The following is a 24,797-nucleotide window of genomic DNA, read 5'->3' on the forward strand; positions in this document are numbered from 1 at the left end:
AGCGGGCCTATGGTTTAAGTAACCTATAAAACATGCAAAGGCAAACACCAGTTAGAACAGGAGTTGGACTGAACAGGAGGAAAATTTGTCAATATGTTTCAACCCCCTTCAAACTATACTTGCCTATGCAAGTTTACCATTGTTCTACCATTTTTAACAGTGGCATTTGTAATGACAAAGCCATTAGGGAAGACCATGGGTGGCTTCACATTACTGTGTTAGGTTAATGTTGATAGTATGTTGAAACTGTAGTGTTTGTTATGAAAAAGTTAATAGCCTAAATAGTGTTAGGGCTATCTAGAAGTTAGAGGGGTTTGACTGTCTCCATATAGCCTTTTATACTAGAATGTTCTCTGTAGAATTCAAATGGGTCACATAAGTTTTGTGTTTTCCACCAGCTGTTGCAATATCGAGTGAAGTGTGACTGAATCACGCAAGTTTCACTCTGCGCTGTTCCAGAGTTCGTTCACTGCAGCGGTTCATGTTAAAGAATGCTTAATTCACAGATGCGCATGTAAGTTATGAGAGGAATGTATGCCATTAAATTGCTCTGAGTCACCCAACAATCCAAGAATAAAAAAATACGGGAAAAACCCTGAAACAACTTCACCCTTCAAAATGGCTGTTAAGAGTGACAGAGTTACCCACAGCCGTTTTTTTACCCACATTTGGCGGATTGGCGGCTGTTAATTTTAAACCCTGGACCTAAGTAGATGATTTCATGCCAAATCCGACCTGACAACTCACAAATCATTATTTGTGGGTTAACAATATGAATCAGAGTAAGACAAGGACAGGGTTTTGAACATGGATTTTTTTATGTACTTTTTATTACAATAAACCTTTGTTAATTGCTTACTTAATGCAGATTTAAATGTCTAAAAGTTTCCAAATACTTTTTGGGACCACTTTATATTCACAGGCAGTGTAATAGAGGTCACAGAAACTTGTGCTCTATTCCTCAAGTTGCTTATTTGCTATTATTCAAAGTGTATGAAGTGTGACTCAGTATCTCAGCCTTTTTTCTTTTTTTTTTTATGGCCCTTTTGCTCAAGTCAGCATAGTCCCTGGATTTGAAATCAAAATATTTAGTTTAATACTCATCTCTCTCTCTCTTTTCTTCTTTACTCTGCTCTCAAATGTGGGCTGTGAGAGTCATAAGGTGCTGGTTTCATGATGAATATGAAAACAGATCAAATCAAATCCCTTTATTGTCACTCAACATATACACAAGTGCAACACTGGGTGAAAGTCTTTGGTGCAGTTCCAAGCAACATAGCAGTATGGCATTTACAATAAACATCTGATTTACACATAACACAATTTACACATCTTGTTACACCACACAATATACACCTAATAATATACAATATACAGTATACACAAAATAAGAAGAATGTATACAATAAAAATTATGTACAACACACAATATACACAAAATAAGAAGACTGAACACAATAAAAATACACTGTGGACTCCCGACCAGTGGGCAGCCCGCCTGTTTCCGCTACTCTCTGGGGAAGCACAAGTGGCACCAGCAACTTCCTGCTGCCAGCCTACTTGAATACAAAGACCTTAAGAAGGCCATCATGCAACAAGTTGGCCAAGGGTTAATGAAACCTGAAGATCGGAAAACAAGCTGAACCTGCTGGGCCTGGACACCTCCCTCTGCAACTGGATCCTGGACTTCCTGACTGGGAGACCTCAGTCAGTCCGGATCGGGAACAGCATCTCCACCACCACCACACTGAGCACTGGGGCCCCCCAGGGCTGTGTGCTCAGTCCACTGCTGTTCACTCTGCTGACTCACGACTGTGCAGCAATGCAAAGCTCGAATCACATCATCAAGTTCGCCGATGACACGACCCAGCGTCTCTACTTTCTTCGAAGGCTGAGGAAAGCACATCTCCCAACCCCCATCCTCACTACATTCTATAGAGGGACTATTGAGAGCATCCTGAGCAGCTGCATCACTGCCTGGTTTGGGACTTGCACCGTTTCGGACCGCAAAGCCCTGCAGAGGATAGTGAGGACAGCTGAGAAGATCACTTGACCACTTGACTTGACTTGACAAGGCCACCCATCTGCTTTTGCAAACAGTTCCAGGATGCTTGCTGAAAATGGTTGCTGGCTGAGGGAGCCCGCAGTGCCGTGGAGATCATCAACCTGGTGACACTGGAGCAATTAATCTCTCGGCTTCCTCGGGGGAGTGTGTCCAGTGTCACTGCCCGGCATCGATGGGGGAGGCCGTCCAGCTGGCCGAGAACTACATGGTGGCATTTCCGGGAGGCAGCGAACTAGAGACTCTTCCTTCTCTCTCTTCTCTGTCTCTCCCCTGAATTGCACCCCCACCCCTCCACATTCTGTCCTGTTTCAGCTCCCCAGATGTGGGAGGAACCCACCCAAACCCCTTCCCCGATCTAGGGGACTCTTCCCTTTGTCTGTGACCCTCACTTCTCCTGTCTCTCTCCACACTCCTCCCACTCACATATCCATATTTTTCAATTATCAAAGATAGGCTGTATCGAGTGATGCAGGACACTCAAACAAAAGAAAATACAACCCAATTGTTAGTACCAAAGAGCCGTTGGGAAACTCTCTTCCAGGCAGCTCACCATAATCCAAAGGCTGGCCATCTAGGTCATGCAATAACACTCAACCGAATAATGGCCCATTTTTTGGCTGGGCATTCACGGGGACGTTCATAAGTGGTAAATCCACTGGCCACCCCAAAAGCGTCATTGCAACAACATTTTTTCCACATTTTGTTGTGTTACAGCCTTATTCCAAAATTGATTCAATTCATTATTGTCCTCAAAAGTCTACAAACAATATCCCATAATGACAGCGTGAAAAAAGTTTGTTTGAAATCTTTGCAAATTTATAAAAAAAAAAACGAAAAGAATTACATGTACATATTCACAGCCTTTGCCATGACACTCAAAATTGAGTTCAGGTACATCTTGATTCCACGGATCATCCTTGAGATGTTTCTACAACTTGATTCAGTAAATTCAGTTGATTGGACATGATTTGGAACGGCACACACCTGTCTATATACACAGTTAACAGTGCATGTCAGAGCACAAACCAAGCCATGAAGTCCAAGTAATTGTCTGTAGACCTCCGAGATAGGATTATATCGAGGCACAGATCTGGGGAAGGGTACAGAAAAATTTCTGCAGCATTGAAGGTCCCAATGAGCACAGTGGCCTCCATCATCAGTAAATGGAAGAAGTTTGGAACCACCAGGACTCTTCCTAGAGCTTGCTGTCCGGCCAAACTGTGCGATCGGGGGAGAAGGGCCTTAGTCAGGGAGGTGAACAAGAACCCGATGGTCACTCTGACAGAGCTCCAGTATTTCTCTTTGGAGAGAGGAGAACCTTCCAGAAGAACAACCATCTCTGCAGCACTCCACCAATCAGACCTGTATGGTAGAGCGGCCAGACGGAAGCCACTCCTCAGTAAAAGGCACATGACGTCCTGCCTGCAGTTTGCCAAAAGGCACCTGAAGGACTTTCAGACCATAAGAATCAAAAGATTTTAACTCTTTGGCCTGAATGGCAAGCGTCATGTCTGGAGGAAACCAGGCACCGCTCATCAGCTGGCCAATACATCCCTACAGTGAAGCATGGTGGTGGCAGCAGCATCATGCTGGGGGGATATTTTACATTGGCAGGAACTGGGAGACTAGTCAGGATCGAGCAAAAGATGAATGCCACAATGTACAGAGACATCCTTGATGAAAACCTGCTCCAGAGTGCTCTGGACCTCAGACTGGGGTGAAGGTTCATCTTCCAACAGGACAACGACCCTAAGCACACAGCCAAGATAGCAAAGGAGTGGCTACAGGACAACTCTGTGAATGTCCTTAAGTGGCCCAGCCAGAGCCCAGACTTGAACCCGATTGAACATCTCTGGAGAGATCTGAAAATGGCTGTGCACTGACACTCCCCATTCAACCTGATGGAGCTTGAGAGGTCCTGCAAAGAAGAATGGGAGAAACTGCCCAAAAATAGGTGTGCCATGCTTGTAGCATCATACACAAAAAGACTTTAGGCTGTAATTGGTGCCAAAGGTGCTTCAACAAAGTATTGAACAAAGGCTGTGAATAATTATGTACATGTGATTTATTTTTCATTTTTTATTTTTAATACATTTGCAAAGATTTCATACAAACTTCTTTCACGTTGTCATTATTGGGTATTGTTTGTAGAATTTTGAGGAAAATAATGAATTTAATTCATTTTGGAATAAGGCTGTAACATAACAAAATGTGGAAAAAGTGAAGCTCTGTGAATACTTTCCGGATGCACTGTATAAAGGCGCACAAGGCGTCAGAGTGGCAGAGAGAGACCAGAGAGAGACTGTACCTGTGTGTGCACAAAAAGAAAATGTTCTCATTTGTGTGTGTGACTACTTAGCCACTGAGTGCCCTTTGTGTTTAAGTTTTGTGAACAACGCTGAAGAGTAAAAAAAAATACTCCCGTTGTCAGTTTGCTGCATCCTGACTCCTTCATTGTCAGGTAACGAACCTGCTACAGTATGTTACACAAGGCACATGGTTTTGTAAGTGGTATGTTTTCATTCAACCCTACTCTTCTCTTTCTCTCATACCCTTAGATTTTTCCACAAATCTATGTATTCATTAATCTTTTATTTTGAATTGTCACATTATCCAAACCTGTGGTTCTCAAACTGCAGTATGTGGAGTAGCCTCAGGTGGTACGCAGAACAACATTTACATTTACATAAAAAAAATTTAATATACATTTTATACAAATGTTTTCCATGTTTTATTTCTAATGTATGATTACAATTGTAATGTATCTTTAATACATCGGCAGTGCAGGATGTGAATAGGTAAAGTTGTCGTTGCACGCAGCTGTGCTGATGTCTCTGTGCGCACACCACATTATTATTCCCATGCAAAGCACACCACAGAACAGCAAATACTGATGCGAACGAGACAAGATATCGTTCCATTTATTTTACACATTCTCAGACTTCCTTAATGTCTATGATCTTAAATAGTGCTTTTGACTCAAAGACACTAGGTTGTATTTGACTGTATTTTGTTTTTGATTTCACTGGAAGATTGCTCAGATGAGGGACAGAGAAATGGAGTGAGCATCTGACAGCTGTGCGCAAGGCAGCACTATGTGATGAACATTGCCGTTATGTCACCTATGGCCGAGTCCGCCTATGACTAGAGGGAAGGAAAATAATTAGTTTGACAAGTTTTAAAGTTAATGACTAGTAAGGGCATGATTCAGAGTAAAATGAACTTCAAATAGCTTTCTGCAGCCACTGTTTTCATAGATCACATGCACATTATCACATATTTTTAAGGGTGATGTTAGCTGCATAATTTTAGGGGGGCTGAGATGAAAAACAGGGTCTAGCAATGTCACATTTTTAAATATATATAGTAGTTTGTTTGAACTGGATTGCAAAACTTCTGAAAGTTAAGGTTGTTTGCTTTTAGATACATGCTCTTGTTGATTGTGTAAACTACAGGAATATTGATATGAATCGAATATGGCATTGTGTAGGTTGCTCACAATCCAGACTACAGCCGTGGCTAAAAGTATTGGCTGTGACATACATTTTGTGTTTCGCAAAGTTTTCTGCTTCAGTTGTTGTAGTGTCGATTCACATATTTCTAGATTATTGTGCAGAGTGATCAGATGCATTTTAAATCATTTCAAAAAGCTCCATTGGCCACATGGAGAACCTGTGGTCAATCCTCAAAAGGCAAGTGGATAAGAAGAAGCCCACAAATTGTGATCAACTCCGAGCACTAATAAGGCAAGAATGGATCGCCATCAGTCAGGATTTGGCCCAGAAGCTGATATCCAGTATGCCAGAGCGAATTGCAGAGTTTATGAAGAACAAGGGTCAGCACTGTAAATATTGACTCTGCATATATTTAATGTTTTTGCCAATAAAAGCCTTTCAAACTTATGAAATGCTTTGCATTGTTTTCAATATACCATAGAAACATGTTAAAAAAGAATCTACAAATACTGAAGCAGCAAACTTTGCAAAACACAAAATGTATTTCACTGCCAATACTTTTGGCCATGGCTCTACATTAAAAGTGTATATCAGCCGAATGCTGAAAAAATATTTGAGAGAACATTGGTGGTGACCAGGTGGTACTTGAATGTTCTGATTTGATCGAAGGTGGTACTTGGCCTAAAACGTTTGAGAAGTTTGATCTAAACAAATATTCTCTCTCTCATTCGGACATGTTCTTTTTCTCTGCTTCTCTCAGGCGAGCTGCACCCTCAGCGGAGTTTTCAGTGGATCGAATCCGTCATCTCATGTCGTTCCTTACCATGCTAGGCCCCAGCCCTGACTGGAATGTTGGTCTGTCTGGAGAGGACCTCTGCACCAAAGACTGTGGCTGGGTCCAGAAATTGGTGAAGGACCTGGTGCCATGGGATGCCGGTACTGACAGTGGAGTCACTTATGAGGTCAGCTAATACCATTTAGAATATACCCAGAGAAAAACCGAGGGGAATCCCTATAGAGTGGGGTCTGCATGGTCATTATAGCTGTTTTTCCACCACCGGGCTGAGCGGTTCTAAGCATGGTATGGAACTGTTACAGTAGCATTTTCACTTGAGCACGGTTCAGCACAGCACGAATATAAACCGTTCTCGGTGTGAAATTCTCAGCATGGTTAGCTAACTATACTAAACCATGCTCAAATGTGCTGGTAGAATAGCTTCAGTATGTGGCGAATCGTTTAATGTGTCTTTATGATTTTATTATGAATGTTTAACTAGTATTGTAGACTACATTTTTTGTTTCTGCATGCTTTTTCATCAGGGAAGTAGATTTCTAGCTCATTTAAACTCATAATACATCAATATATTATCATATACTATTTTCATATAATATTGATATCTTATTTTGTCAATAAATATACACTTTTTCAGTTGGGTTTAAATCCATTATGCAGAATTCCACAGATTTCCAAAATCATTGCAAAAATATATATAATTTTTTTTTTAATGGGCCTTCCTTTCATACTGATTCCACGTTGTCTCAATATCTGAACAAATATTCTCTCTCTCTCTCTCTCTCTCTCTCTCTCTCTCTCTCTCTCTCTCTCTCTCTCTCTCTCTCTCTCTCTCTTTTGTTTTGTTAGTGCACTCCTTGTAAATATACAAAGTGCACGGCCACACTAGATAAATAAATAAATTGATTAATGAATACAGAAAGGAAAAAAGAGGGAGCAACCAAAGAATGCAATTCCCTCGCTGTGTTGCTCTGTTTCTTCTAATGTCAATGCATCATCTTATTTACTCAAGAGGCTTCTAGAATGAACAGTTTTAAGTCTTTGCACACTAAACACGTCCAAATAGTGATATCAGCACTCCACACCCTGCCACCTGCTGGTACAAGGCAGTACTGACACAATTTAAGAAGGACTCCAAGGGATAGTTCACCCAAAAATGAAACTTTTTTCATAATTTGATCGCCATCATGTCATTCTAAACCTGTATGTAACACAAAAATAGACTGAAGGGCAGAATGTTTAGTATTGAAAGCCCCAATCACTATTAACATTCATTGTATGGAAAAAAAGATGCAATGAAATTGAATGGTGATTGAGATGAACATTCTGCTTAGCATGCCCTTTTGTGTTCCAAACAAGAAAAAAGTAATAGGGGTTTGGGACAAATGAGGGTGAGAAAAGGATGAAAGAATAACCATTATTTGGTAAACTACCCCTTTAAGACATTTCTTGAAAGAAGGAATCCAGTTTTAGAAGATTAGCTCATTTTAACCAAGCAGTTGGAGCAGCAGTTGGTCTTTGTTTTGCAGGATTTCTCTGAAGTCTTCAGAGTGGAACACAGGTAACTGTCAGGTGACTCTCAAAGCACAGAGGCAGGAAACATGTCATAAATCTCTCATTAAGGGAATATTAGACAGTGAATGAATGATGTATATGACGACAAAAGGTGAGAGGCCTTGACAGATGGCATCAAAAAGTCACATATTCTCACTCTCTTTTTCTTTGTCCATCTCTCTCTCTCTCTCTCTCTATCTGTCTCTCTCTCTCCTGCCTCCCTTCTCTTTAACTTAGTCTCCAAATAAACCTAGTAATCCCCAGGAGAGGATTCGGCCCCTCACCAGTTTGGATCACCCACAGAGCCCCTTTTACGACCCATCTGGCGGCCCCATGGTTCCTTTGGCTCGAGTGGTCGTGGAGAGGATTGCTAGAAAGGTGATATTATAAAGCTTTTTTATTATTATTATTACAATTTCCCAGCTTTTTCATATTATAGTGATTGAAAGGAAGCACTGTATTGATATTCCTCAAACATTCTCGACTCAATCCTAGATGGCCACCGCCAGTCCAGTCCAGTCCTTTGTTTGTGTACTTGCATGAGCTCTAAATTATATTTGTCTTTTTCTAAGGATAGTGACTTCTTATATCTACTCAAGAGAGCTGCATAGTGGACTCTCTTCTGGCTTTTTTCAAGAATCCAAAAGTGAGTCGAAGTTATTGCTGCTGGGTTTTAGAAGACCTATGTGAGCTGACGGAGGCCTGATTTAACTACCTAATCTGCCTACTGGATTGCAATTGGTTCACCAAAACCTAGGGTTTTTCTGTGGATCCTGCATTGCTACTTTTTGTGCTTTCTCAACAACTCACAATTCTTAAGCCAACTGCGCACTACAACAAAGCCATCCGAGCATCTGTTACTCTATGCTCTGCATTTTTTTACACATGCATCATGTATGTGTTGACTTATTTATTAATTAATGTGTCTCCTTGGTCTTGCAGGACTAAATATGGTAAGTGGATATACACAGTCTCAATCTTTAAGTCTTATAAACTCTCTGACAGTGTTGGGAAGGTGACTTTTAGTCAAAGTATTCCACTACAGATTACAGAATACATGCTGTAATATTTTATTTATAACGTTTTCCATTGGATTACTCAAAGTCAGTAACATAATCTATATGCTTTGGATTACTTCTTCAGCACTGGCCAGTTTTCTACTTGTTTTGACTATAAACAAGTAAATAAAGTAAGAATATTGGTTGTAGCTTTCTATACAATGGTATAGGCTACATTGGTTAGCATTTCTTGTAAAAATACCCTAACCTCATATAAAAAATTGACAAGTCTTGTAATTCTGTATTTATTAGATTTATGTTTCATCTGTCAAAGCATTTCTAACCATTTTCTTGTTAAGTTGAAGAAACGTGATATAGCACCTCTTTTAAGCTCCCAAGGAAAATTTCCTCAATGACGTCATATCCACCTTTTCATTCACAATAGAATGAACTTGTATGAATGTAACACATCATAAGAAAGTGTTTCCCTGCTGTTCGAAATCTCCTCAGATTGCATAATTTATATAGATAAATGTTTCCAACTGAATAGTCTAAACATTAAATAAAACAAATTACAATAAAATGCAAAGTAATCTCTTCAGTAATCAAAACACTTTTTGAATGTAACTGTATTCTGATTACCAATGATTTTAACTGTAACTGTAGTGGAATACAGTTAATAATATTTTGTATTTTATATATGTAATCCCGTTACATGTATTCCGTTACTCCCCAAACCTGCGCTCTGACCAGAGACACACTTAATCATCTTCAAGATATTCACCCCATGCAACAGCAAAAGCTTTATAACTCCCAAACACAAGAGAACATTCTGCTGTACCTACAATCTCTGAAAGCTCTGAATGATGTTCTCACTGTGCAAAAGGACTCCCTGCACTTTATCACCAGAGATGCTGATTATATTACCAATAGACTTACTGGGAAATTAAAGTGTTATTTTGCTGCTGCTTTTGTTCTCTGGGAATGTGCAACCAAACCCTGGCCCTATGCAAATACTCACAACGGCAGACTTTCAAAGTAGATCTGGTCTTTGCCTTTTGCATTTTAATTTTACAAGTCTTCTCCCCTAAATGGACATGATAAAGCTCTGGGCTGTCACAACGGACTTGGATGTTATGGTTTTATCAGAAACTCGCTTAAAAAAATCAATACCTGACAATTTGATTGTAATTGATGGTTACAATGTTTGTAGATCCAATCAAGTCGGTTAAGGTGGTGGAGGTAGCTCCATGTCACGATCTATGACTAAAGCCAGACTGTTTGAGCTGTTCGCTGTTAAGGTCAATATATACAAAGATTTTCACTGTTGTTGGCTGTTATAGACTGGGGTGGATGTCACTGGCCATAAAGATGTTGGGGGTGGGGGGGGCTTTATATATAACATTGGGAAGGACATGCCAACAGCTAAAGTGCATCTTTATGCAGATGATGCTATAGTCTACTCAGTTGCCTCTTCTCTGAGCCAGGAAGTTGATGAGTACCAGACTGCTTTCCAAAAGCTGCAAGACTCATTGTATGATCTTAAGAAAAACAAATTCATGACCTTCTCAGGAGCTCACTCTCAGATATTGTTGGCATTCATACTTTAGGAGGGTTAGGGTTAAGTTAGTAACATGGAGCTACAAAATCTGTATTTATCATAAATTGCAACTCCACCACCTTAATCAACTCAATTAAACATTGTAACCATCAATTACAATAAAATTGTCAGGTACTGATTTTTTTAACCAAGTTTCTGATAAAACCACAATATCCATATTGAGCACTTAGTGAAGTAGCTGAAGAATGGGTTTTTATTATCGAAATAGGTCTGTGTCATAGTTCTCTATGTTTTATAACCAATCAGTTGTCTAGCACACATCATTGTGTACTTTATGATTTGGTCTCTTGGCCTTAATTAAGCTTAAGGGGACAACAGCATTGGTATACTTTAATTTACAAAGCCATACTGTGTAAACTCCCTTTTTATCTGTGTAATCTTCTATTACTTATCAATAGCTGTTATGATTCTCGCTCCTCTAGATGGCTACTCTACAGGGTACCCAGGATTTGCTCAGAACTTGGTAGAAGGTCTTCCTCGAAAAAGAGATTTAATCTCAAGGGACTTCTTGGTTAAATAAAGTTCTGAACCCTACAAATTAACTTCTGTAATTAATTCAGCCCAAACCACTTAATGTAAATAATTTTACTAATGTGCTATATGTTTGATTTTTGGAAACTTTACACTTTGAAAATCTCCCGCTGATATACAGTACATTAATAGAATTGTCAACATTCAAAATTTAGCCAACATTGATGTCATCATAATATTTGCATTCTGAATTGTGATTATGTAAACATTTATAGCCTCCTTTACAATGCACAGTGACTATAGGTTGATACTTGTGTGCAGCTGACAGAAACACACACTCAGCATGTAATAACATTGGAAAAGTAGCTCTGATGTGCCACTCAGTTTACACAATTACCTAAAACTTAACACATGCTTACCTAAAACTTTAACACTATTCTTTTGCTGCCTTATAGGCACTGATATTTCTTCAAAAAATATAATTCTATTCTAATTTTTGTTTTCATATTAGTGCTAAGTATGTATTAAAATAAGTAAAAATGTTCAAACAAAAGCTACTCAATATAATCAAGGAGCATTCATTTCATCAAACTTTTATTGGATATGTATTAACGTTAGTTCCCTGTTCTGAAGCTAAATAGGGCAACATTATTTACATTTTGTTGTATGAACAGCTGTTTTGTTTAATATAGCTCTTGACCCAGAGTAAAAAAATCTAAAATCTAAAACAAGTGCTTACAAAAATATGTCAAAGCAAGCAGTGTTGAAAAACTGAAATGATGAAAAACATCATTTCTAACACATTTGTTATTCTTCAATTGACACTGTTTAGAATCTTAGGATCTTTCAGTTCCAAAATAATCAATTCTGTAACTTAGTAGAATGATCCGGAATTCTTAATATTCTGCACCAGATGTTTCATCTCCATTTCACAGTTGGGAAATATCTCATCTTGGGACCTTTGAGAGGAAAGAAGCGTGGGATTGCCTCTCGTCAGCTAGTTTACAATCATCTGCCCCCGAAGAATCATTTGTTGCACCAGGCTTAGCATGATAGTGATCAGATGGAAAATGGTGGATCTTATCAGAGGCTGTGATATTCAACCATGTTCTTTCAATCTGCAGGGAGAGCAGTGTAATACCGTCCCAGATACCATAGATGATATCGTCGCTGATATCGCTCAGGAGGAGAAGGAGGAAGGTGTGTATGGCTACGCTATCTTATCCAATTTGTAGCACCTCATTTAAAAACATTGCCACTGGACAGTTTAATGAATAAGGCGGCCAACAGGAATCTTAACATAAACCTCCCAATGTGTCTCCTGTCACGTTCAAATCAAACAAAAAGAAGATAAAGAGGATCAGTATGATTTACGATGGTACACTTTAATTATACACACACACACACACACACACACACACAAATAAATATCAATGTTATTTTTGGCATTCTTATTAAGTGCCCTTCTAGGCAAAACTTTACTGCTTTCCATGAACCATGCAGTTTCCTCTAACGAGTGCTGTCCACTCACTTTCCATAGGAGACAACACTCCAGAGACCTGCATCTACTCAAACTGGTCTCCATGGTCAGCCTGTAGCTCCTCCACCTGCGATAAGGGACGGAGGATGAGGCAGAGGATGCTAAAAGCACAGCTGGACCCCAACATGGCCTGCCTGCACACTCAGGACTTTGAGCCCTGCATGGGGCCCGGCTGCAGTGAGGAAGGTGAGCTAGATAACGTCGGTTTATAGCTTTCCAGCACATTTAAAAGCCTTTGAGGCAGACGGATTTAAGGATTGCAATCTCTGAGTGTGCCAGGAAGACAGGTCTATGGAATAGAGAAAAAAGGGAATAGAAGAAGGAAGAGATGTTTTTTTATCTATTAAAGGGATAGTTAACGCAATTCTGAAATTATTTAGTCACCATTATGTCATTCCATACATGTATTCAGATATTGTTTCCTTGAAACACAACAACTTTTGTCATATAATGACAATTTCTAGTAACCAAGTGTGTCAAGCTCCAAAAAGGACAATAAACACCATAAACATATAATAAAAGCAGTCCATACTAGTTGTGTGCTATTTTCCAAATTTTCTGAATCCATATAGTAGGTTTGTGTGAGGAGCAAACCAATATTTCAGTCTTTATTCACTGATAATATTTACCTCTGCCGTAGCTTGCAGAATTCATACATTTTGTTGTCATGTTACTGTGCTTATATGAACCAATATCATGGTTAATGATGTCTATGCACCATTTTTTTATTTGGACTCAAGCTTGAAACAAGATTTAGCAGAAGATTATCAGTGAATAATGACTTAAATGTCAGTCTGTTCCTCACACAATGCTACAAAGCTACCATATGACTTCAGAAGGCTTGGGAATGTAGCACACAAGTTACATAGACCATTTGTTTGTCCTGTTTGCACCTTGCATCGTTGTAGAGTGAAGAACTGTGTGAAGATTCTTAAACATTTTCCTTTTGTGTTCAAAAAAGTATCAGCATACAGGTTTGGAACAACATGAGAGTGAGTAGATAATGACAGAAATGTCATTTTCGGGTGAAAAATTCCTTTAAAGAATGTATGCAGAAAAGCATGCATGAAAAAAATGCTTCAGTGCATTTTTAGACTGAAGAGTGAAGCAGATAATTAATTGATAGTCTTGTTAGTGCAAGTAATGTAGAGAAATGCAAGGCCTCTGTTTTCAAGGTTAAGAAAACCTGATCCGACCTCAAACTGCTGCCGTTGAGTTTTATGCCTGCAATCTGCTCAAACAGACCAAGGTATCGATTCCCTCGTTGGAGAGGTTGGTGCCATAAACCATAACCATAAACAGTAAATTGCATTTTATCATTTAAAATAATCAATATAACATCTGCACTTTGGTTGGTTGCCCATTTGGGTTGAAGAGTAAATGGTGTTCAAACTGTGATGGGACCCCCATAAAAACAAATGTACTTCAATAACACCATTCTCTCTGGGTTTGCCTTTTTCTTTATGTTTTTAGGTAACATAACGTTAACAGTACATATACATAACCCTTGTGTTCTATTTGGGCTCCTTAAGGCCATTTTAATAGTTTAAAAAAATACAGGTCTGTGTACTGTGTAAGTGTCAGGCTGATAGTTCATGACTGTCTTTTCCTAATTATATGATAAAAACAAAAGTGTAAGCAAAGCCTAATACCACTCTTAAATGTCCTCTATTTAAATATAATATAAAATAATACAAATAAAACATTATTCATGTTTGGGGTCACGGAGACCCCAGGTATTAAGCTTGAACAAATGCAGTGTATTTTCACATGTTAACATTCTGATGTACAACTATAGAGATAGAATATAAGACTATTCCCAGGTATTTATTTAGATTTTTTTGCTTGTTTATGTCTACAAAGTGTTTTTGCTGGGGTCAGACTACTATAATATTGTAACTAGCAGGGATAATAGTACACTTCTGGAAAAAGTGTATGCCTATTTTGTGATAAAAGAAGGTTACAGCTTCAATAAAATCCACCAAATGTGTTTTGATTAGGTCAAAGGAACTTATTAACAGAAATTAAATGTATATTAAGAGGTTCATTTCAAAATAACACATTTTTATTTGTACACATAAAATATTGTTTAATAAATAAAATTATGTTGCCAGAGAAAAGGCCAAATTCATCACAGAAGTTAATCAAGTCATTGAAATCAAAGTTACACTGTGAATGTGGTTTTCCTGTTTGTATATGATGTTTGATGTTGGTCTGTCTCACTATCTGTCTTGCTGTTTTGTAACCTTTCTTTTTGACTTTCTATCTGTCATCCATCTACCTCACTCTCCACATCATGTCTTCATGTCAACTCCGACGTGATGCTTTTAAAGACGCTGAAGGCTGTTGTTTCTCACCCCCGCTCACTGTTGATTAATAGAACCTGCATAGCTTCACATTTGCTCCACGCATACTCTCTTTTGTTTTTAATTAATGGGCCATTAAACGCCTGAATTGATTGATTACCTACCAGCCCGTTGACAGGCCAAAACTGGTCTCCAGGGTCCCCATCAGGGCCACGTTTATTTACAGATCTTATTAATGATTCACTTAGTTCTGCTTTATTAGGTAGCGCTCGCTGCCAGTCCCAATTGGGGTCTGCGATTCTGCATTGGAGACAAATCCATAGAGTGGCCCCAAGTTCATCCATCCCGTCTGATAACAAATCTACTTACAAGCTCTGCCTTAGAGATAATTGGAAAGGCTCGGGTGAGATAAAGCATGGCTGGATCGGTCAATTTGATCCCATATGTCAGCACTATATTAGGGGAGAAATGTACAGTAGATCATATGAAATATGAACCGCAGAGCAAGGCAGCATCATAGAAGGATAAAGACGTATTTTAATTATATGGGGCATGTCACTTCATTGCAATGTTGTATGTACTGTCGTGGAAAGTGAATTGATTATGTTTTGTTTCTGTATAAACCAATGGAGGCTGTCTGTTACAGTGATTTTACCATGTTAAGGGGGCCATACTGTATATGCTGGACTCTTGTTGGCTGATTATACATCATTCTCCATCTAACTAATTTAAATAAATAAATAGTTGCAAAAATCTTTAGATAATAAGTTCTTTAAGATCACAGGAAACAAACATTTAGTCAGGTGTGTCCATACTTTTGATTGGTACATGTGAAGTTTTTATGCTCTTAAAAGGTTTTGTGATATTATTACTCATAAGAATAAGTGGCTTCTGTTCCCTAGAGGCGTCAACATGTATGATGTCAGAGTGGATCAGCTGGTCTCCATGCACTGCCTCATGTGGCATGGGCATGAGGTCGAGAGAGAGATATGTCAAACAGTTCCCAGAGGATGGCTCGAGCTGTACACTGCCAACCGAGGAAACTGAGAAGTGTGTGGTCAACGAGGAGTGTTGTAAGTTAGATATGTTGTGTTTGTGTGTATTTGTGGAGATTTTACTTTTATGATCTTATTAAGGACATTTTGTTAGCGCATTATGAATAATTTCCATTCATTAGTCACTAGTTGGTTAAAAATCTAATGTGATATTGGTTTTAGTTCAGTTTTAATTCAGTGAATGGCAAAAGAGTTACTTCATTCTGCAATTGTGGACATTCTGTTTTTTTAGCGGCCAGTAGCTGTGTGGTGACCGAGTGGGGTGAGTGGGAATCGTGCAGTGTGAGCTGTGGAGTGGGGATGAGGAGGAGAGACCGTATGATGAAGATGGAAGCTTCAGATGGCTCACACTGCCGAGCACAGCTGGTTGATGCAGAGAAATGCATGATGCCTGAGTGCAGTAAGTATGAAGCCACAAAATGTCAATTCAGCCACCTCAAGCCAACATTGGCAAAAAGATGCTTCACCAAGCTTGATTCATTACCAGAATTTCCACTTTTACAGCCCTCAAGACATTGCTGCTTATCAATTTCTAATTATGGTAAATGGTCTGCACTTATATAGCGCCTTTTAACCTTAGTGGTATTAAAAGCACTTTACACTGCATCTCATTCACCCATTCACACACACATTCACACACCAATGATGGCAGTGCTGCCATGCAAGGCACTATCCTGCCATTGGGAGCAGCTTGGGGTACAGTGTCTTGCCCAAGGACACTTCGACATGTGTGCCGGGAATCGAAACACCAACCCTGCGATTAGTGGCCAACCCACTCTACCACCTGAGACACAGCCGCCCCTAATTAGACTTGTTTGTCACATGCCTGCATCTAGTATGTACTGCAAACATATTATGTCCTAGCTGGTGTGCACTACAAATATAGTATGCACTACACATTTGGTCTGAACTACAAACCTAAGACGCTTTTAAAATGTAGTATGCTCCAAAAATCTAGTAAATAATACACATCTTTTTTGCAAACAATTTATAGGGTGCTCTACAAATGTAATATGCTCTACAAATGCAGTATGTAGGTAACATGAACTACATACAGTACCTCGAATGCACTTTAAATCTACTATGCACTAAGAGGTATGTACTAGGTAGTGAGCACACCAAATCTTCTACACACTTCAAATGAGATATGCATTTGATAGTGTGCTCTAAAAACCTAGGATGCACGTCAAAAATAATATGTATGTATGACAAACCCAAAAAGCACTTGAAACATGGAAATCATTAGTGCAGGTATGTACTAGTAAGCACTACAAAAATACAGTAATTTTACAAGGTAGTTTGTACCACAAATCTTGTATGGACTTCAAATTGTGTATGCACAGAAATGTGTGCACTACGTTCGGGTGCTATACAAATTTGATATGCACTATAAATGAAGGTTTGAGTGATCTACACAACTAGAATATACTTAAAATCTAAAATGCACTTGAAAGTATGTTCTAGGTTGTGTGCACTATAATCTAAAGTACATTTAATATATAGTATGCACTAAGTATGGTATATTAAAACCTAGGATGCACAACAAACATTATACACACAGAAGAGTAAACTACAAACTAAGAAAGTGAGTATGCATTAGGAAGTATGTACAAATATAATATTTACTAGGAAGTGTGCATTACAAATTTAGTATGAACAACATTTAGAGTATGCACAAGGTAGTGTACACTGCAAATAAAGCTGGCGTCACACTAGTTGATTTTTTCCAGTGATTTTCAAGTGAGAGCTTCATTAACTTAATTGCCAGCCAGGCACAGAGAGATGAAGCGCACAACAGCGGCACTCAACGGGAGGTCAAGGTCTTGTATTCTCATCAAGTGACCAATGAGATTTTCTTTTACTGAATAATTGACTCTTCACTTAATGAAAGCTTCATATGGACAGACGCATTCTATGGTTAGCCTCAAGGTGATAATTGCACAATCATGCACTTTTACAAGACATAGTATGCTACACCATGATTTACACAGCTGGTTCATTTTGGAGCATTTGTTTTGGAACCTGATGTGTTTTCTCCCTTGGTTTGGCTCATTTAGGCATATGTGAACACAGCAATCGCACTCTGATCCGCACCAAAACAATCGTTCCGAGACCACCTTGATGAGGTTGTCTCTGTCTAATTGCAAATTAACTCTGGAACAGTTCACTTGTGGTGAGAATGCAATAAATGCAAGTTATTTAATAATTCCTTAAGGGTAATCTTGTGGATAGCGGCAGAACAGACACAGGTACGACACCCGCAATCTGTCCCATGTAGTTCGTTTTGCACATTTTGCAAAACCTTGACAAGCAATACTCGAATATTTAAACCTGTTGACACTTTTTAACAGGTGTATAATTTTTACTGGTATATTGATGTATGGGCTAAATCTGAATGAAACATTGTAAAACATCTATTTTAGCAAGCAAGCTACAGGTCTGAAATGCCCTTGATCACTCTATTACAACTGTTTATTCTCACATGGCACTCCTATTTTTATTTCGGCAAGCTCTATGTGACAGTTGGTACATTTGTAACCACTCCACCATATTTGTATCTTACCTTACTTTTGTTTCATACCTCCGACTGAAGAGAGCGAGATCGCAACAAAACAGACTGCATGTGTGACACCCTCAACCAAAATCTAATTGTTTGGAGTCCACTAGTGTGGCACAAGCTTAAATTGAAAAGTAGTTGTACCAACTGTTAATAAATACCCTAAAAATATAATAATTTCTTTACATTTATATTAATTAATATACTTAAAAGGCACTTCAAATCTAGTACGCAGAAGGAAATATCCACTAGGTAGTGCACACAACAGATCTAGTGTGCATTTTAAATGTAGCATGTACAAAGTAGTGTGCACTACAAACCTAGGATGCACTGCAAACATAATGTGCATTCAGAATTGTGAACTACAAACCGACAAAGCACTTCAAATCAATTCTACATTAGAAAGTATGCTAGTAAGCACTGCAAGTAGTATACTTGGTAGTGTGCACTACAACAGACTTGTGTCCATTTGCAAAGTTTTCTTTTAATAGTTATTTGTAAACATGCACTAGACAGATGTCTTTGTCCATTGCTGTTCGCTGTTCACTCGCTGTTTTTTCAGGATTGTCAAGTATTTAAGACAGCATGCTAATTTAAAAAAAAAAACGTTTCTCCTTTCGAGACCTGCATTCTGTTCCATTCATGGCTCTGTGTCTAACGTTTTTAGCGCAAGAATGCGTTTGGTCTGAATGGCCCCTAACGCTGTATTAAATCTGTGTGTCTAGATGCAGTGGTGTGTATGCTGTCTCCATGGTCAGACTGGGGAGAGTGCAGCGTGTCTTGTGGTATTGGCATGCGTTCCCGTCAGCGCATGCTGAAGACGCCCATAGATCCCAGCCTGTGCCCAGATGAGCTCGAGCAGGTTGAAAAGTGCATGCTTCCCGAGTGCCGTGAGTAACGCACATACACACCTACAGAAACTCACAAATACACAGAAAAGTAAAGTGCTCATTCTTAAATTTTTTATTTAATTCTATTTCTCACTCCATCCTCCCTATAGCTACGGACTGCATGCTGTCAGAGTGGTCAGTGTGGTCTGAGTGTAATAAGTCTTGCGGGAAAGGTCACATGATTCGCTCACGGATGGTCAAGCTAGAGCCTCAGTTTGGAGGCATGCCCTGTCCGGAGACCGTTCAGAGAAAGAAATGCAAGATCCGCAAGTGCTCCAGAGGCTCCCGCGTCAGCGACAAGAAAAAGAGACAGGAGGCTTCAGAAAAGCGGAGGGGGAAACAGAGCAGAGAATCTGTGCCAGATGAGAAATCAGGTTCAAACCTTTTTACTACAGTATTTTCAGGTTTAGCCCTCCATCAACAGGTTCATCCAAAAAAAAATATTTCTGTCATCATTCACTCACCCTTATTGTTGTTCCAACTTCCAAAACCATATGACTATCTCTCTTTAATGGAATACAAAAGGAGATATTAGGCAGAATTTTAGTCTCAGTTACCGTTCACTTTTATTGTATGGGAAAGAGATGCAATAAAAGTGAATAGTGACTGAGACTAACATTCAGACTTTTTTCTTTTTCACCCAAGGAGTTAGATGAGACTCAATGTAGTGTTTTACAAATAGCACTCTTGACTATTATTATGTACGTTTTTCCTACATTTATTATTCCCTGGAAAATTCTGAAATTGTTGCTATTACCCACCTATCGATCAAATTGATCTTTTAAGCTCCTTCTAAATCCTCCCTATTGCTCTTACTTCAAAGGAATCAATACAGCATATCCTTCAAAGCTCAGCCACTCTCTGAGATTAGAAGCATTTTTCTCGCTCTCTCTCACACACACACACACACACACACACACACACACACACACACACACACACACACACACACACACACACATGTTGTGTTTCCATGTTTTATGGGGACTTTCCATAGACATAATGGTTTTTATACTGTATAAACTTTATATTCTATCCCCTAAACCTAACCCTACCCCTAAACCTAACCCTCACAGAAAACATTCTGCAATTTTACATTTTCAAAAAACATAATTTAGTATGATTTATAAGCTGTTTTCCTCATGGGGACCAACAAAATGTCCCCACAAGGTCAAACATTTCGGGCTTTACTATCCTTATGGGGACATTTGGTCCCCACAAAGTGATAAATACACGCTCACACACACACACACACACACTGTATTGTTAGAGTATGATGAAGTGCAGTCACAGATGGCGTTGTTGATAATGTCACAGGCTCATTGTACAGGGATGTCTCTATGGTCTTGCCTTTTATTTGTAGCCATGTGTCTGGCATGGTCACAAAGCATACACGCTCATACTCATACATCAACTATAACTGCGCTGTCGCCCATCAGCTGCAGAGGACACTGGATAATCTCTGTCTTCATTTGTGAGGTCTTGACAATTGATCTTTCACCATGTTCTCGGGAGGTACTTTGATTTTGAGTCTGTGAACACATATTTAGATGGGAGTCCTCAGCGCACTTCATATAAAATCGAAGAACGAATGGGTGTGACATTATTTAGAACAAAATCTGGCCAAAACGAAGGTGTGTTTTGAGTTCATTTTGGTGGTACGAACCAACTTACCACCGCAAACTTTCAGTAAAACGTTGTACCACCTTCTAAACACCTTCTTACTGACATTGGTCCACATCATTGGTATGTGTGACCTAGAGCTTACTCAGCATACATGTGCAGCATTATTAGCAAGCTAGTGCAAACTTACCTACATACTAACGATCGTTCGCATAGATAGATTTTCCAAGAATATGTCATGCAATTTGTTTTTGTTTATTTAGTCTACAAAAGGGATAAAATCTACTAAAATAAGTACCATTCTCTTTCTCATTTGATATGCTGCTTCACTCATTTGCCATCTGCAGCTTAACGGCCATTCGCATATCTGCCCATAGAGAGATATGCCTCTCTTATCATCACTCTTTTGTCTGTATTCTGGCAATTAACATGTTTTACCCCCACCTTTGCAGTAGTATCAATGTCATTATAAATTACAAGAACAGAGTGTAATTGCCGCATATTATGGCCACATGTAAGCGCATTATCACCATGCAGAATGTAAATATGACAAATTACACATTATCTACTGCATAAATATTCATTTAAATAATTGTTGAGTGGTTTAAACAGCCTCTTTTACTGATCTCATGTGAATTCTACTCATAGAATGAGGCATGAAGTCATTGTTAACATTAGTTAAGGTTTTACATGTAGTCTAGTGTGTATTTAATACATATTCCAACGCTCCTCTGAAAGCCTCCCATAGCATTGTCTGAATATTTTCAGACAGTATACCGGTGCTCAGATGTTTCAAACTTGTTTTTGGCTCTGAGTGAAGAACAACAACAACAACAACAACTTTTCAGTGAGTATGCAAAATGCCCTTAGTCGGTTAGTTCTGCCAATTGTCGACGTGTTGTGTCAACTAGTCATAGATCTATTGACTTCAGTTTATGCTTCTTCTATTTTGCAAAAACAGGAGGAAAATCCATGTGTCTACAAAATGAGTCTCAATGTATTTGCATACAAACACTGTATATTTGAAATTAACGTATTTATATAAGTTAAATTTGTAATTTTTTTGTTATCCGAAAGTCCAAAGCGGCATTACATAATGTAATTAATGTTGGCCCATTAAACACACTGCACAACCAGTAGTGCCGCTCCCTATACGTATATTACCCAGTCTGCGTAGTTTACCAACTCCTTTGTGGGGCACCATCTTACCCTAGGGGGAACCAGAATCTCCGCCGGCTGCCTTTCCTTGCACGTTATATGCTATTCAAGGACCCAATAGCAGTCGCGGAATACAGATGATCCCCTCACAGCTCGCACTACATAAGATTATCACCCCCCAAATTCTTGCAAACCACCTTAAAATTAAACAAATTTGCACAAAGGCTGACAGAAACTATAAGCGAGTGGGACATGAATGTTTTTGCACCATTTATGTCAATGCAAGCAGCACAAATCTGGCAACAGGTATATGTGTGTTTTAATTTCTCACCTGCATTATCTCAGCTGTGTGGACATTCTCCCCACTTACAAATTCTCTGTTAACATAAACTGGATATGTTACTATTTTGGCAATTTGCTATACATTTATTGACTTTATCTTACTTTCTCCACAATATTCTCTTCAAACTGTTGCTCTACCATGACAGTAATTAACTTAAAAAAAGAAGATTCACCATAGAAGTGGACAGTTCACTCCATGTCCGCTATAGCGCCCCTTGTGGCAATGTTGAGAATACAACACATACTTGCATTGCGTTATGAATTGCAGGCTGACACATTTTGGAATGCAACAATGTAAAAAATCAAGCTTGCATAGCTAGAAGCGTCTGCGTTCATGTATTTGAGTAAAGAATGTTTCGGCCTTAAACCTTTGTAAATTTTCCATCTATGTAGAACTGTGCAATGACACCTCAACACTTCAAGAAACCCCCTTGATTTCCTTTTACTCTCCTCTGACAGGCTGTCCGATACGCCCGTGGTCCAGCTGGACAGAATGTACCAAGCTATGCAGTGGGGGTATGCAGGAGCGTGTGATGGTCGTGAAGAAGAAAGGAAAAGGATCACAGCCCAACAACTGCAAAAACAGGACGGAAAATCGCGCTTGCAACGTGCACCCGTGCTAAAAGTGACTCTGTATCACTGTAATACACACACACCCCAACATACACACACACTCAGCCCATAAAGAGGCTGAATATGGCAGAACCAATGTAGCAGGGCTGGTGAGGGTGTGTTCCACAGTTACAGCTTGTAGGAATTTAGAGTAACACACAAGTGGACCAGGCCTGTTATCTGTGATTAGTTTTAGTTGCCTTCTTAGCAGGCATATATACTGTATTAATGTATAACCAACAACTTCACAAGCATACACTAAACAATAATTACATTTGCCTTTCATTCATTATATTTGCAACCCATCTTTGGGTTTAGCGAGCTCAGAGGATTTGCAATATACAGGTGAAACTCGAAAAATTAGAATATTGTGCAAAAGTTCATTAATTTCAGTAATTCAACTTAAAAGGTGAAACTAATATATTATATAGACTCATTACAAGCAAAGTAAGATATTTCAAGCCTTTATTTGATATAATTTTGATGATTATGACTTACAGCTTATGAAAACCCCAAATTCAGAATCTCAGAAAATTAGAATATTACATGAAATCAATAAAAAAAAAGGATTTTAAATACAGAAATGTCGGCCCTCTGAAAAGTATAATCATGCATATGTACTCAGTACTTGGTTTGGGCCCCTTTTGCATTAATTACTGCCTCAATGTGGCGTGGCATGGATGCTATCAGCCTGTGGCACTGCTGAGGTGTTATGGAAGACCAAGATGCTTCAATAGCGGCCTTCAGCTCTTCTGCATTGTTTGGTCTCATGTCTCTCATCTTTCTCTTGGCAATGCCCCATAGATTCTCTATGGGGTTCAGGTCAGGCAAGTTTGCTGGCCAATCAAGCACAGTAATACCATGGTCATTGAACCAGGTTTTGGTACTTTTGGCAGTGTGGGCAGGTGCCAAGTCCTGCTGGAAAATGAAGTCAGCATCTCCATAAAGCTTGTCTGCTGAAGGAAGCATGAAGTGCTCTAAAATGTCCCGGTAGACGGCTGCGTTGACTCTGGACTTAATAAAGCACAGTGGACCAACACCAGCCGATGACATGGCTCCCCAAACCAACACAGACTGTGGAAACTTCACACTGGACTTCAAGCATCTTGGATTGTGTGCCTCTCCATTCTTCCTCCAGACTCTGGGACCTTGGTTTCCAAATGAGATGCAAAATTTGCTCTCATCAGAAAAGAGGACTTTGGACCACTGAGCAACAGACCAGTTCTTTTTTTCTTTAGCCCAGGTAAGACGTTTGACATTTGAAGCCCATGTCCAGGACCCATCTGTGTGTGGTGGCTCTTGATGCAGTAACTCCAGCCTCAGTCCACTCCTTGTGAAGCTCCCCCACACATTTGAATGGCCTTTTCCTGACAATCCTCTCCAGGCTACGGTCATCCCTGCTGCTTGTGCACCTTTTTCTTCCACACTTTTCCCTTCCACTTAACTTTCTATTAATGTGCTTTGATACAGCACTTTGAGAACATCCAACTTCTTTTGCAATTACCATTTGAGGCTTTCCCTCCTTGTGGAGGGGTCAGCAGTCTTCCCCATGATTGTGAATTCAACTGAACCAGACTGAGAGACCATTTAAAGGCTCAGGAACCCTTTGCAGGTGTTTAGCTGATTAGAGTGTGACACTTTGAGCCTACAATACTGAACCTTTTCACAATATTCTAATTTTCTGAGATTCTGAATTTGGGGTTTTCATAAGCTGTAAGCCATAATCATCAAAATTACATCAAATAAAGGCTTGAAAT

The 24,797-nt window shown here is 39.3% G+C and overlaps 1 protein-coding gene across 1 annotated transcript in view; it reads left to right on the forward strand.

Annotated features, from left to right (window-relative positions):
• The window catches only part of LOC127640415 (spondin-1-like), an 86,254-nt gene extending 62,826 nt beyond the window's left edge, over positions 1–23,428 (forward strand). The window contains exons 8-16 of the mRNA XM_052122965.1: positions 6,281–6,482; positions 8,105–8,245; positions 12,082–12,157; positions 12,498–12,683; positions 15,706–15,876; positions 16,091–16,258; positions 19,141–19,305; positions 19,416–19,679; positions 22,888–23,428. Coding sequence (XP_051978925.1) covers positions 6,281–6,482; positions 8,105–8,245; positions 12,082–12,157; positions 12,498–12,683; positions 15,706–15,876; positions 16,091–16,258; positions 19,141–19,305; positions 19,416–19,679; positions 22,888–23,051 — 1,537 coding nt within the window. The 3' untranslated portion in view covers positions 23,052–23,428. The remainder of the gene's footprint in view (positions 1–6,280; positions 6,483–8,104; positions 8,246–12,081; positions 12,158–12,497; positions 12,684–15,705; positions 15,877–16,090; positions 16,259–19,140; positions 19,306–19,415; positions 19,680–22,887) is intronic.
• Positions 23,429–24,797: the final 1,369 nt, after the last annotated feature.

Source organism: Xyrauchen texanus, chromosome 49 (assembly GCF_025860055.1).
Source record: "Xyrauchen texanus isolate HMW12.3.18 chromosome 49, RBS_HiC_50CHRs, whole genome shotgun sequence".
Taxonomy (NCBI): domain Eukaryota; kingdom Metazoa; phylum Chordata; class Actinopteri; order Cypriniformes; family Catostomidae; genus Xyrauchen; species Xyrauchen texanus.